Source organism: Eucalyptus grandis, chromosome 4, assembly GCF_016545825.1.
Source record: "Eucalyptus grandis isolate ANBG69807.140 chromosome 4, ASM1654582v1, whole genome shotgun sequence".
NCBI lineage: Eukaryota > Viridiplantae > Streptophyta > Magnoliopsida > Myrtales > Myrtaceae > Eucalyptus > Eucalyptus grandis.
Window position 1 is genome coordinate 317,001 of NC_052615.1, and position 15,237 is coordinate 332,237.

General features: G+C 39.2%; 2 protein-coding genes across 2 annotated transcripts; one reads left to right on the forward strand and one right to left on the reverse strand.

Annotated features, from left to right (window-relative positions):
- The first annotated feature begins 1,308 nt into the window (after positions 1-1,308).
- Positions 1,309-2,716, forward strand: LOC108953811 (probable glutathione S-transferase). Its single transcript, XM_010053534.3, has 2 exons — positions 1,309-1,718; positions 2,124-2,716. The coding sequence occupies exons 1-2, from the start codon at positions 1,410-1,412 to the stop codon at positions 2,490-2,492; spliced, it is 678 nt and encodes a 225-aa protein (XP_010051836.1). The 5' UTR covers positions 1,309-1,409; the 3' UTR covers positions 2,493-2,716.
- A 10,522-nt stretch (positions 2,717-13,238) lies between these two features.
- Positions 13,239-14,530, reverse strand: LOC104440616 (VQ motif-containing protein 22). Its single transcript, XM_010053537.3, has one exon. The coding sequence runs from the start codon at positions 14,242-14,244 to the stop codon at positions 13,627-13,629; it is 618 nt and encodes a 205-aa protein (XP_010051839.2). The 5' UTR covers positions 14,245-14,530; the 3' UTR covers positions 13,239-13,626.
- Positions 14,531-15,237: the final 707 nt, after the last annotated feature.

The following is a 15,237-nucleotide window of genomic DNA, read 5'->3' on the forward strand; positions in this document are numbered from 1 at the left end:
CGCGATCGCTCCTCATTACGCTGCTCTGCAAGGAAACATCCCGACAGTAATGCGAGAAACGCACCAACTCTCTACTGATAACTAATCCGAAACCGACATTACTGAAGAAAACGCTGCAAAGAGCCCTAAGTTGGAGAATCAAACCAATTCACAAACTTTGAACAGGCGAAGCCATTCGCATCCACGAATCGAACTTCGGCCGGGAAGAGCTATACCTTGACCCGATCAAGGGTTCATTACCTGGGCCGAACGGGCGCCGGAGCTCCAAGATGAGTGAAAGCCAGCTCCGGCGGGAGCCTGCACACGCAGTCGACTTCTGGCGTTTGTTTTCGGAGGGACGATCTTTATTGTCGACCTCGACAACATAGTGATCCGATTGAAGAAGGATCAAATGATCGGCGAAATCGAAACTCTAAGCGAAGCGTCGGGATGCGATGACGGAGCGGGAAGGAGCAAGCGAGAGAGACGGAACATTTGGCATGCCAAGACGGAGGTTTCTGTTCATAAAATGTGAAAATAGAAAAGTGGTCGCAAAAAGAGAAGAAGCATAATTAGTTTTAATTTTATGGTTAAAATATTAGTATTTTTTTATGTGATGGCAGGGACCTTATCGAATATCCATTACCAAATATTAATTTATATATACACTTTTTTTTTTGTTATAAGAGCAATTGCCATATTACGGTAATGATCATTATCGAAGAAGGATGCTACTAAACTTTGAAATTTCAATTTGGTATACATAGAATTGCCTTCTAATTTTGGGCATCATTCATAGTGTGATTTCTTATTAGAGTAAGAGAGAGAAGCTTAATTTCCATCATCGGGAGAACAACGCCAATCTTTGCCTCTTTTTCACTAAAGAAATGCATTAATAGGTCAAAAGTCTCAACAAGACAAAAGTCAATTTACAATGAAGTCAAACTCAGCGTCTTGATTAATTATTCCGAATATGTCTCATTGAATTATATGGAATTAAGTGTTGGCCTTATTCTTGAGCAATAGAGTAGAGAGATGGTCCTTTTTTCTTGCATTTCACTTGTGATTTTCTTATAAAAGTCTTTATATATATATATATTAGGTGACCCTGGTGAAATTAATATCAGATAATTCAATTCCATTGCCATTGGTGGTCTAATTCAACAAATGAACTTAACTTTCCATGTACCAACTCTCTGCAAATTGTCTCTGAAGTCAAAGATTGAACAAGAAGGGTCTAGATTAATGAATGCGTGATCACCAAGATGCGTGATTACCAAGGTGTCAGGCTTCAAGAATAAAAAACCAAGTTTGACTTTGTCACCCAAAAACTCTCAAAGAGATCAATAAGAATCCAACCCATCACAATCCAACCCATCACAAATCAGGACTCGGAAGAAGAAGGACATTGTTCTAATAAGTTGGGGTTCATGGAGGGAGTCAAGTTGCTTGGATTTTGGCCTAGTCCCTTCAGTCACAGAGTTATATGGGCTCTCAAGCTCAAGGGAGTGGAATACGAGTATGTGGAGGAAGATCTCGGCAACAAGAGCGATGAATTGTTGCGGTGCAACCCAGTTCACAAGAAGACCCCTGTGCTCATCCATGGAGGGAGACCCGTTGCAGAGTCCGCTGTAATACTGGAGTACATCGAAGAGAGTTGGCCACAAAACCCTCTGCTTCCTCGTGATCCTTATGAGAAGGCCGTGGCCCGGTTCTGGATCAAATTCAATGATGACAAGGTGTGTTGCGAACATCAAAATGGAATTGTTTTCCGTGATAGATTTATTGAAAATTTTGAGGCGCATTGGTTGCCTGTAACAGTTTCGTTTAGCTATTGCACAAAAGTATCACGTGGAGATTTGTTGGTTTTCTGGTTTCGATAGGAATTATCTTCAAACATTTAGGTCACAGAAATTTCACCTAGAAATATCGGTTTCGATATGTTTCAGTCAAGATTTCTATTCTGAGAACTAGGTTCGGTTCATGTCACAATAGCCTTGATCTCGACTTTAGCTTGAAGTGAAAACAGAATTTTATTCAGAACAAGATGACCCTAAATAGCTACAGAATATAATTAAAGAAAGCTATAAGCATGGTTAAATCCTCCTTCCACTCTCTAACAATGAACATTCTGGGTGACGAAGATCCCAATTTTCGTCAAATTCTTTCAAAGCACAGGGGAGCAACTGGAGGAGACAACAAAAGAGGCCAAGACAGTCCTGAAAACCATTGAAGAACATGCTCTTAGAGAGGAGGACAACTTCTTTGCTGGGGACAAAATTGGCTTGCAAGATTTGGTCTTTGGATGGCTAGCTTGGTGGCTTCAAGTCCTGGAAGAAGTGGCCGGCGTGAAATTATTGGAAGCTAGCGAATATCCTCGCCTGCACAGATGGGCGCAGAATTTCAGAGATCATGATGTGATCGGAAGCAACCTTCCGGAGCGTGAGGTCCTGCTTGCCTACTTCAAGCGCCTCAGGGAGACTTCCATTGCGTCTTCTCCACCAGCAGTGTAGTCGTGTGGACCGAGTCTTGATGATGACTTTTACTTTTCGTGAGCAAGTTCTGCTAATAAATTTCCAGAGTCTCCGTGTGGATTTATGTAATGGGTAGTGATGGTCCTAAAATGTGCTTATGCATGCTATTTAAATATAGGAAAGTATGAGGTTGGTATGTCGAAAACTTGATTTGACTGGAAGATATGAAATTAACAGAGAAGGAAATTGCATATTTGTCGCTCTTGGTGGTGTTGGCATTAAGGATGGCTGTGGGATTCTGCTTTGATGCTCTTGATCTTCTTCTGATTGGCTTTGATTGACTCTTGCTGCTGCTGCTGTCGTTATTACTGGCGGGGCTGGTGGGATTTTGATCGACGTTGTCGCCAGAGCCCATGTAGGCGACAATGTTGGAGTCAACAATTTCAGCCTGTGGATCAACGCTCTGCCGGTAATACTGAACCCACTAAACGCACACTGACATTTCAGAACTTCCATGTGGAATTCGTATTAAAAAATGTTAAATGCAAAAAGTTCGCATCTCATTCTGTTTTTTAATAAATCATCTCCAATAACCTACATGTTTTGCATCGGTAGGTTCTACATACATTTTCGGGTCTGCATATTTGAAGAACAACTATATCAAATTAATTATATACGCAATTTTATTATTGTCTCATTCTAATAAAAAGCAAACCATGGTCATGTTCCCATCATTAGATGTTTTCTTCCCCAACCTATTCACCTGCTATGAAACCTTTAAACTATAGCAACTTCGGGAACAGACATAGAAGCAACATCAAGCGTGTAAAAGCATAAGAAAAGAAAACTAGTTCTATTATGTACAAAGATATTCTAAATCTGAGAGAGGAAATATTCAACACCAACCTGCCAAGATGTTACATTCAACTCGAAATTAACATGGGATTTTAAACTTCTTGAGGCATACTTTAAAAAAGCTTACAGTAGGGACATGCATACCGTATAGCATACCTCAAATTTCCCCATCGAGAAAAAGAGGTGTTCAAGAGTAGGGACACGCATACGGTAGGGACATACGTACGGTATATTGAGTAGACCGAGAAAGAGTAGAGAAGCGGAGAAAGAGCCAAATACCGAATAGTCCGAGAGAGCAGAGAAGTGGTGTACTTTACCATGAGTTTGGCTTATTTTATTCTATTAGCGTCATAAACTTTAATTTTAAATTAAGGTTGCTAATAAAACAAAGCTTATTAGAAAAAAAAATCACAAAAATGGGTTGGCCGTGTTTGGAATTTTTGCCCGCAACGCGGACTTAAGAAATTTAGCCACTCTCACCATTTTTTGGCTTATTTTATCCTTTTTCACTTTTTTTTTTCTTTTTTTAGGTGAATTGTTGGTTGTTTGTTTATAAAACAAACAAAGAGATGCCTTGTCCCACGTCAAAAAAATATGACTACACATATGGACGAGTTTTGGCACTAACTAATAGTCATTATTTTTTATTTATTGGAAAATTCTAATTTATTTTAAAAAATGATTTTTTTCTATTTTTAATAATAATAATTTTTTATGATTTTCTCAAATTTATGATTTTTCATTTATTTTCGAATTTCCTATATTTTAATTATTTCCTAAGATTTTTTTTTTTTTTCTGAATTTTTAATCATTTTTAAAAATATTTTTCCGAATTTTTTAATTTTTTTAATTGGTCTATTACTATTATACCCAGGGAATGGATTCAGAGTGGATTTACCCGATCCAACTCGATGACCCGACCAAACCCGGATCTAACCCAGTCGGATTACAAAACGAAATCTCTCTAATTCATTTTTATTATTTTTTTAAATTTTCTATTTGTTCTTTCTTTTTCTCTTTTTGTCTTTTCCCTATTTTGTCCTGGTCCCCTCCACCTTCTTCTTCCTTCAGCCACCCTCAGCGCCCGAAGCTTTCCTTCTCTGCAACTTCGGCTGCGTTTGTTTTTGTTCTTTTCTTGTGTTTCTAAACATTTTTTTTTGTTTTTTTGTTCTTGGACAAAAAAATGAACAAACGCGTTTATTTGCGTTTTTGTTAAAATTATTTTTTGTTCCTTAAACACATCTGGAACAGAAATAAATAAATAAAAAAGAAGTTGTTTATTGTTTAACAAAATTCAAAAACACTTTTCATTTTCTTTTCTTTTTTCTTCTTCATTTTTCTTTCATTTTTCTTTGGTCGGTTGCCGACCTCGGCCAGGGCCGGCAACCGGCCGTCAAGGGCCGAGCGTTGCCGGTACCTAGTGAGGCCGACCTCGCGCTGGGCTGGGCGAGCTCGATCTCGCCCAGATCCGGAGAGGTCGAGCTCGCCCAACGGCCGGGGGGAGCGGCTGCAAGTGAACGGCGGCGGGCTCCAACTCACAGCAACGGCGGAGTCGGGGCTGGGTCGCGGGTCGCTGGGCAGCGGCGGCGGCTGTGGTGCGGGGCTCAGCCGTGGGGTCTCGAGCGGCAGACGTCGAGGAGCGGGGCAGCAAGGACGGCCGGTCGAGTCGTGGGTCGGCACGGGGTCAACGATCGAGCGGATCTCAAAGTCATGGGTCACAGCGCGGTGAGATCTGATGTGGCAGTGGTGAACGGAGGCTCGAGACCTACAAATGCGTCGATCGGGCGTGAGGCGAAGGGGCGGTCTTTGGGGCTCCGGCGTCGCTGGGTCATCGGCGGAGGCTTCGGGTGCAGGTCTAGTGTCGCAAGGGGAGAACATGGAGCGGCAGGCGACGGATTTGGGGACGCAGAGGTCGACGACACCGTCAGGCGCGGGTCCGACGTCGTGGCGTGCAGGGGGCGCAGTGGCTACTCCGATGAACGGCCAGTACGGTGGCGGCGAGGAGGCGTCAATCGCGGTCGCCAATGCGGTGGAGGGAGACGACGGTGTGGCTCTGGGTCATCGTCAGCTCGGCTGCCGGCGTGGGCGCGCTGGCATGGTCATGTGAGCAGACGCCAGGGAGGAAGAGCGACCGGCCAAAAAAAGAAAATAGAAAAAAGGAAAAATAAATAAGAAAATAAGAAAAATAAGAAAGAAAATAGAAAAAATAAAATAAAAATATTAAAAAATTAAAAGAAATAAAAATTATACAAATTTACCAAACGTATTTCTGTTCATTTTTTATTCCTGAAACAAGTTTACCAAACGCGTTTTTTTGTTCAAAAATTGTTCTCCGAAATATAAATATTTTTTTCTATTTCTGTTTTCCGAAATAATTTTTAAACAGAAATGTTACCAAACTCGCCCTTAATCTTCTTCTCTTTCATTTTTCAAACCCATACGACCAAGACACCAAACCATAACACCGGCACTTACACCACCGCACCCGCCGGTCAGGACGATCGGCAACCACGAAATTTCTTAAAAAAACCCTCATCTAAACTATAGTTTGAACACCAGAAATTCTAGAGATCAAACAAACACAAAGGCACTAAAGAATGGGTAGAGACGCTGTCTCGAACGGCCTTGAACTGTAGGGCTCGCCGGCATGGGGAGGCTAGCTCCGACGAAGGGGCATATGCAAGACCGGCTCAAACGGTGCAAAGTCACATGAAAGCACATCGAAACATGAAGGGAGCAAATGAAGTTCAACAATATATGAATAGTCGAACATTAAACTAAGCTTCAAATGTCGATCGGATAAAATATATTTCGGGGTTTCATTGAGGCATTTATATAAACAGTTCGCATGCATGACCAGATCTTAAGATTTCCGACTCAATCGAGACTTGAAATGGGAGTAGCAGAGACTCGGCTAAAGATTTACTGGGGTCGGAGGGGTTGGAGCTCATGCGAACTAGTCAGACACGAGCTCCGGCCCAACGCGCCCCAAAAAGGGAGCGCCAACGGGAGAAGGGGAGGCCTACCTAGTTCCGAACGGTGAGCAACGAGCGGATCTCAGGCTACGGCAGAACACTCGGCCTCACTCTCTCTCTCTCTCTCTCTCTGGGTCGCTCCCTCTCACTCGCTCAAAGCTCTCCTGAGCGGCCGGACCCTCCACCTCTCTCACCGAAGACCCCCGAAAACCTATTGCTTTCTTCCTTTTAAGCTTGGCCAGCGACAGGTGTGCATGGCTTCTGCCATCGCCAGCCTGTTGCGGGCCGACTGCTACTCCCCAATCTTTGTACCTCCGTTGCTCTTCTTTTTGCAGAAGGCGCGAGCAACATGAAAGGAGGAAGAAGAGGAGGCGTGCGGGCTGGGCCTAGAAAAGAAGAGGGCCAGGCAAGGAGCATGGTGAAGAAAGAATAAACGAAAGGAGGCCGGGCCAGTGTGGCCCGCACGCAGCCCTTTTGACGCATGTGGTCTTAATCCAACATTGTTTTTGTCCAAAATACCCATAGGCTCGTCTTGATTTATAAAAACTAATTAAAGTAACTTATTTATGCTTGATTTATAAAGTATAGTTCAGGTTATATTTTGGTATGCATTATAGACTATTATAGTTGTCATTAAACTTTTAAAGTGACTTTAAAAGTTTCATCCAAGAAGATTATTAGATTGTCAGCTTCCGACCTATTAGAAGAGCTTCAATCTCTTCCTGTCTTGGAATTGTATGCCTTAGACCAGCCTTAATAGTATGTTTAAGAGCATTCAAAGTGCTCAATGCAACAATTTGGATCCTAGATTAGTGCTAACATCATGTCCAACATTATGGACATACTCTAACTAAAATCCAGCCATGTCCTTGCTAAGAGGCATCGAACATGCATACATGAGCTCCCAAGTACTAATTAAGTATTGCCTAAAATAATTAAAACTAGGCAATTTAGCTGAAGGTGAAATCAATCAAGCAAAATAATATTTAAACTCGTCAGGAAAGATAAAGTTTACATCTTTCAAGATTACTCTATGTTTGATTTAACTTGAGCAAAAAACTCATCAATGAGGTCAGATCTCTTCACCGTTTTTCTATACAATTTCTTTACTAGCTCAATCCATTCATATAAACTTGGCAAAGAGAGTCTATTGACTAAATTAATGCCCATGTACTTCAGGATTATTTTGAAGAGCTTTGTCGCTATAGAAATTGATATATTTTACGTCATTCTTTCCACTTACTCTATTTTTGTACCTATAAAAAGTCCATAATCCGATACTTAAACACGCATGAAGATATTTTCAAGAAAAATTTCTTTTTTTTTTTATTGACTCTATTTTTATACCTACGAAAAGCTCGTAAACTAATGCTTAAAATCACATCTCATTGTATTCAAGAAAAATTCTTTTTCTCGTTTACTCAATTTTTTTACCTACAGGGTTTCTGTAGATGCGACGGTAGGTGCAAAGATAGTAGGTGGGAAAATCGAGTCAATAAATTATCGTATGGAAAATGTCCAATCAAAGTTTAGCCAAATTTGTCTAAAGAACACATTTAAATGATTTTTTTTTAAAAAATTCCCAATTTGATGAATTCAAAGCATCATGTCTCGATCTTATACAACCATTTTTTTTTAGTAATAAAGAGAATAATTAACTATAGATGTTTAGGCAATACCAATAACGATCATGTTTGACTTTTATGCATAAGAACAACTTGAACAAGTTCAATTCAATGATGTTTCCTCCTATCATTAGACTATCTCTTTATACTCTTTATATTTCCGTGTGGCATTCAATTTGCTAAAAAATTCATAAGGTTCAAAAGTACCTCCAATGCATTAACCACTATTGTTGACATATCATATGCAATTTCATCCAAGAAGAATATTATGGTTGTCAGCTTCCGGCCTATTAGAAAAGCTTTAATCTCCCCATGTCTAGGAATTGTATGACTTGGGCTAGCCCTAATAGTATGTTTAAGAGCATCCAAAGAACTCAATGTAAAAATTTGGATTTTGGAATCAGTGCCGACACCATGTCCCATATTATGGACATACTCTAAATGAAAATTAACCATGTTCTTGCTAGGAGGTATTGAACATGCATATAAGTACATGAGCTCCCAAGCACTAATCAAGTATTGCCTAAAATAGTTAAAACTTGGCAATTTAGCTAAATGTAAAATCAATCAAGCAAAACAACATTGAAACTTGTCAAGGTGAATAGAGTTCACACCTCTCAGGATTATTCAATGTTTGTTTTAACTTGAGCAAAAAAACTCATCATGGAGCTCAAATCTCTTCACCATTTTTTATACAATTTCCTCACTAACTCTATCCGCCATATAAGCTTGGTGGAGAGAGTATCAGCTAAATCAATGCCTGTATACTTTAAGATTATCTTGAAAAGCTTCATTGTTGGGGAAATTGATATCTCTTACGTCCTACTTCCTATCTATGTTTGTACCTACATCCATGATCCGATATTTAAATTGCATGAATTTTCAAGAAAAATTCTTTTTTTTTTCCTATTGACTCTATTTTTATACCTACAGAAAGGTAGTGACATAATACTTGAAATAACATCTCGATTTATCAAGAAAAATTCATTTTCTCAATAACTCAATTTTTGCACCCACGGGCTTTCCATAGGTGCAGCAATAGGTGCGAAGACAATAGGTGCGATAATCGAGTCGATAGAACATGAGATGAAAAACTTACATCCAATTGAAGTTTGGCCAAATTTATCTAAAGAACACATGAAAACGGTTTTTTTTTTTTAAAAAAATTCCGAATTTGATGAATTCGAAACATCATGTCTTGATTTTATACAATTATTTTTTTTAGTAATAAAGAGAAGAGTTAATTATAGAAGAGTTAATTATAGGCGCTAAGGCAATGCTAATAACAACTATGTTTGAATTTTATGCATTAAAACACTATAAACAAGTTCAGTTCAATGTTTCCTCCTTAATCAAAGTATCTCTTTATATTTTTGTGTATCATTCAATTTGCTTGAATCTTAAAAATTCATAAGGTTTGAAAGTACCTCTCATGCATCAATCACTATTATTGCCACATCATATGTAATCTCTTTAAAAGTTTCATTCAAGAAGAATATCATGGTTGTCAACTTCTGGCCCATTATATGTAATCTCTTTAAAAGTTTCATTCAAGAAGATTATCATGGTTGTCAACTTCTGGCCCATTAGAAGAGCTTCAATCTCTTCACCTCCAGGATTGTATGCCTTGAGCCAGCCTTAATAGTATGTTTTAAGAGCATTCAAAGTATTCAATGCAAGAATTTGAATTCTAGAATTAGTGTCGACACCATATCCCACATTATAGACATACTCTAACTGAAATCCTTACCGATATTGAACATGCACATAAGTACATGAACTCCTAAGCATTAATTATGTTTTGCCTAAAATAGTTAAAACTTGGCAATTTAGTTGAGGATGAAATCAATCAAGTAAAACAATATTTTAACTTGTCGGGGAGAATAGAGTTTACACCTTTTAGGATTATTCCGTGTTTGTTTTACATTGAGCATCGTGCTCATCATGGAGTTTAGATCTTTTCAACATCTTTTTATACAATTTTCTCACTTGCTCAATCCGCTCATATAAGCTTGGTGGGGAGAGTCTATCGGCTAAATCAACGCCCATATACTTTCGGATTATCTTGAAGAACTTTGCCTTTAGGGAAATTTATATATTTCCTTCTTATTACTCTATTTTTGTACCTACATAAAGTCCATGACTCGATACTTAAAATTACATGAAGATATTTTCAAGAAAAATTCTTTTTTCTTATTGACTCTATTTTTATACTTACAAAACGCTAGTGACCTAATGCTTAAAATCACATCTCGATATATTCAATAAAAATTCCTTTTTCATTGACTCAATTTTTGCACCTATAGGTGTAGGTACAATAATAGATGTGAAGATATTATATGTGAAAATCGAGTCAATAAAATATCAGATGAAAAACTTATGTCAAATCAAAGCTTGGTCAAATTTGTCTAAAAAACACATGAAATGAGTTTTTTAAAATTTTCCCAATTTGATGAATTCAAAACATCATGTCTCAGTTTTAGAATTTGACTTCGCATGAAATTGAGGAAAAAGCCACCGAATTGGCCTATTTCTTGCGTGTACCGTTTGAAGTATTTTGAAATGAACTTGAATTGAACAAGAAATTCTTTTTCAGAAAGAAGAATAGGAAGGAAAAAAAAGAAGAAGATCTTTTTCTTTTTTCCTATGATTCATAGGGATAACGTGGTATTTTTCAGGATTATCTTGATGAGCTTCATCGCTAGGAAAATTGATATCTTTTACGTCCTTTTTCCATTGACTCTATTACTTAAAATCACATTAACATATTTTCAAGGAAAATTCCTTTTTCTTATTGACTTTATTTTTATCCCTACAGAAAGCTAGTGACCTAATACTTAAAATCGCATCTTGATATATTCAAGAAAAATTCTTTTTCTCATTGACTTAATTTTTACACATACAAGCTTTTTCTAGGTGCAACAGTAGGTGCGAAGATAGTAGATATAAAAATTGAGTCGATAGATTGAATTTCATGCGTAAAAGCACTATAAACAAGTTCAGTTCAATGATGTTTCCTCCTATCATCAAACTATCTCTTTATATTTCGGTGCGACATTCAATTTGCTTAAAAATTCATAAGGTTCGAAGGTACTTTCAATGCATTGCCATATCAGATGTAATCTCTTTAAAGTTTCATCCGAAAAGAATATTATGATTGTCAGCTCTCGACCTATTAGAAAAGCTTCAATCTCCTCACGTCTAGGAATTGTATGCCTTGGCCAGCCCTAATTATATGTTTAAGAGCATTCAAAGTACTCAATGTAAAAATTTGGATTATGGCATCAATGCCAATACCATGTGCCACATTATGGACATGCTCTAACCGAAAATCAATCATATCCTTGCTAGGAGGTATTAGCTATACATTTAGTTGAGATTACGACAGACTTCAAACAAATTAGTATCACTGAAGGCATAATTATAAAAGAAGATGAGCCATCAATTACTACCTCTTGACCTAATTTTGTTGTGATTCTCTCCTCTTTATATTCACAAACATAATGTGAAAGAAATAAAATGCGTTGCGTACTTTTTATGTCGGTCAATATTGGTGACAATGGTTTTTTCAACACACGAGACGAATGCGAATCATTCTACTTGCGGTATAGGACAACGATGGTGACATCTCAGCCACTTTGAATAGAACCGCAAAAGAACAGAGATCGACTTCAAGTTCGATATACACCGTCTCTCGTGAAGGCAGAGCCGATGCATTTGACTGTCATTCAGCCGCCTGATCATCGTGCAACTGCAGCGGAGGGGGACCGCTGGTCCGATCCCGGGCTTGGCAATCTCTACATATATCACCCAGCCATCGAGTTTCTGCAACGAAAGAGATGGAGGGTGATGGGCGACGGACTGGGGAGGGGAGGGAAGAGAATGGAAGGAGGGGCGGGGCGGGGTGGTGAGGTACCTTACGGTCCATGTTCTCCAGGGCAAGCCCCACATGGTCTTCTTCAATAAGCACGCTCGGTCTCTGATCAATTCTATCTTTTGCAATCTACCTAACGAGAAAGATGCGGTGGGGGTGGAACATTCACTTACTTCGGACCATGATTCGGCTGGCGAGAGGGTATTCGAAGAAGGAGGTCCTTGCTCCAATCTTGCTTCACTTTCTCCTGAATTTGTCGGAGCTGGTGGAGCCGTAGGTGGCACGGGAGAGCGACAGAGGAGTGGGGATTTGTGTCGGTGTTGCCCACATGGCTCATGAGCGAAAATGGAGGCCACCGAACTTTGGAGCTGCGCAGTTGCAGAGAAAACGACAGAGAGATGGGTGGGGTCTATGTGGGGGAGCTCAGCTCAAAGCATTACAGGGCTCAAGGGTTTAGCTAAGGCCCAAATGACAAAGGAAAAAGTCTTCCTTTCCACCAAAACATACGAGGACAGACGGAACGATTTCCAACATGACAAATATGAAAGTTCTGGATGGAACACCATCCCATTTTACATCAAGGGAATTGAACATTTGCTGTGGAGATTACATCTATGATTTGAGATAGAAAAGAAGTTGAGGCTGGCAAAAGGTTTTGTGGCTAGATCTCCAGCCTTTAAGTTATATATAGAACGGGAAGAAGAGCACGCATGCTGCGATGGAGCTTTATCTTTGTATGTGCGGCCCTCCACCATTTAACATACTCTTCTTCTTTCTTCCCTGGGTTTGCCGTCTTCGCATACTATTAAGCTTCACTATACGATGACGCATCGATCCTCAAACTTCTTGTAATAACATCTAGTTTAATGATAGATTATGAACCGATATCTATCACAAACTATTGTGATCAGCAACGCACTAGGCATCTAGAAAATGAACAGAATACTTCAAGTGATGAATTTTGAAATTGATTAGTACTATTCATCCCTTCACAAAGCTTTCGGTTCTCACCTGTCAACACGGCGTGGGACCGAGAGATGTTGTTGAAGGTGACTTTTGTTGACTATTTGAAATGATGCAAAAACTAGCTGATTTTACAATTTAATTCAAAAGCGTGATAAAAAAAAAATTACAAGAGAAATCAAAGATGAATGATAAAGCCACCGGAAATTTATGTGATTTAGTCTGAATGCCGAAACCTACTCTTCGAGATTACCAATCGCCAAGTAATCCACTGTTGCTCAAGTTTTTCCCAATACTCAATCACACCCAAAGCAAAGCACAGATATTATTCCACAATTTCTCATAGAAAATTCAATCAAGAACTTATGCTCTTCTTGTTTGTTCTTGTGTTTGTTCACCCAGTAAAATTTTGTCATATATAAATAGATAACAGTTGAATCCAAAATAAGAAATCTCATTCCAGTAAACATATTCAAATTAGGAACACTCAAAATAAGGAACCTGCTCAAATTGAATTTTTTTATGCGCTCAAAGTTGAGATATGTTCTGAACAATGACTAATCCTCTCAAAGGGAGACACGCTGGTGTTTATGTTTACTGATGTGGGAGCAGCAAGAATCTCAAACCACTCTCTCGTGAGATAATAATTTTGCCATCACACTTATCAAAGAAAAAGACCAAAAGACAAAGGATTCATACCATATGCAAATCCTACGGAAGCCGGAAGAGGCATATAAATAAATTACATCTTAAGTGCTGTAAAGAAAGACTGTGCAAAGACTTAAGATTCAGAAGAACCGATGTAGGTCTAATACACGCTAACTAAGTATGTTTTAGTTGGTCGACATCATTTTGGGTCAAGAATGAAGCTAGCTAGCTAGCTAAGCTTGGAAAGGGAGATCGTCCATGGGATACCCACTGAGGATATCCTCTGTCGCATACACGAAGTTACTAGACAGCGGCATGGTCGAAACAAAAGCATCATTAGTGTTGGTTACCTCATTGAATGAGGAATGAGTCATCCTTGCATACTCTGATTGATACTGGTGCAATTGCTGTGGTGGCTTAGCCTGTTGTTGGACTTGGACACTATAGGAATCATTGTTCCAAAGAGATACACCTGCAGAAGAGACTTTGTGATGCTCGTGCCCAGAACCAACGAAACTCAAGTTGAGCGGGCCGCTGTGGTTGGTCGACCCAAAAGAGATGGAGGTGCTAGGGCAGCCAGTGAATTGCTGGACCAGGGCTCTGAAGTTGGTGGTGTTGGCATTGAGTACGGTTGTGGGATTCTTCTTTGATGCTCTTGATCTTCTTCTGATTGGCTTTGGTCGACTCTTGCTGCTGCTGCTGTTGTTATTACTGGTGCCATTGGTGGGATTTTGATCGACGTTGTCGCCAGAGCTCATGGAAGTGACAATGGTGGAGTCAACAAATTCAGCCTCTGGATCAACGCTCTGCTGGTAATACTGAACCCACTCACCACTAGTATTATTGGTCATGACTCGATGATCTTGAGGATCTCTTCTTTATTCAACGTCTCATGCACTTGTGTAGAAAGGGATTAATTAAGAAAGAACAAGCCCTGCACTCTAAGGCATTATATGGTGAATTAGAAAGGGACAAAGTTGTGGTCAAAGTTAAGACATGTAAACTCTTTGACTATTCCTCTGAGACTGAGAGAGATTGAATTTAATGGCGAAAGGGATCTGGATAACTATGTGAGGCTTCCAGGAAGCAACATCTATGAGGTCATCCCTTGTCTCTCCTTGCACTATCTTATGCTATTTGTGTTGGTACTTTTTGAATTTTTAGGGCTTTAGTCAGATTATTCTTGATCAGAAACCGGTGACTGATGAAGGGTTTTAGGAACTTTTTCCATACTGAATTGAAACCTCGTTCCTTTAGTTATTAAGAGTTGGTGGAAGCTAGGAATCACACAGCTAGCTTTTAGAGTTCATGGACCCTCTCTATCTTCTTCCTAATCCTTTAAGTTTTAAATTTAATAAACTCAATCTTAGTGTTCATTTGACAGTGTTGTTGCTTGCGATGTATTGCAGTGCATTCATATCAGCAGTATATTGTCTGCAAATAGAATAATTAAAGCTAGGCGTACAATTTCTTAAGAACACTAATGACGTCACACTTTGTTGATAACTTGTTAAGTTTTATTCGAACGCCTTTAAAAAGCCAAAATACCATTTTTCATAAACTTGTAATGGCAGTGATTTGTAGATGATCAACGATTCATCGGATTGCAATTATCAGGGTTAAGTTCATATGTTGATGTACATAGTTATGTGCAACTTGCTACTAGTTACTCCTTCACGTCACACATATACACAGCTTAACTTGTCATCTAATTAAGGCACATAGGGTTATGTTGTCCCTTAATACACTAGTTCAATCAACCAAGGTCAAAGGATTATCTAGAAAGATGGAGGTGGTCCAAAATGACGCTGTGTAAACAAATAGGAGAGATTCTAGCTTGTAAA

What these genes read in the sequence shown, in the direction of transcription:
- LOC104440616 (XM_010053537.3), bottom strand. Translation starts at nt 14,244, where the DNA reads ATGACCAATAATACTAGTGGTGAGTGGGTTCAGTATTACCAGCAGAGC.
- LOC108953811 (XM_010053534.3), top strand. Translation starts at nt 1,410, where the DNA reads ATGGAGGGAGTCAAGTTGCTTGGATTTTGGCCTAGTCCCTTCAGTCAC. An exon ending in TCAAATTCAATGATGACAAG is followed by an intron (nt 1,719 to 2,123) that starts GTGTGTTGCGAA and finishes TGGGTGACGAAG; the next exon opens with ATCCCAATTTTCGTCAAATT.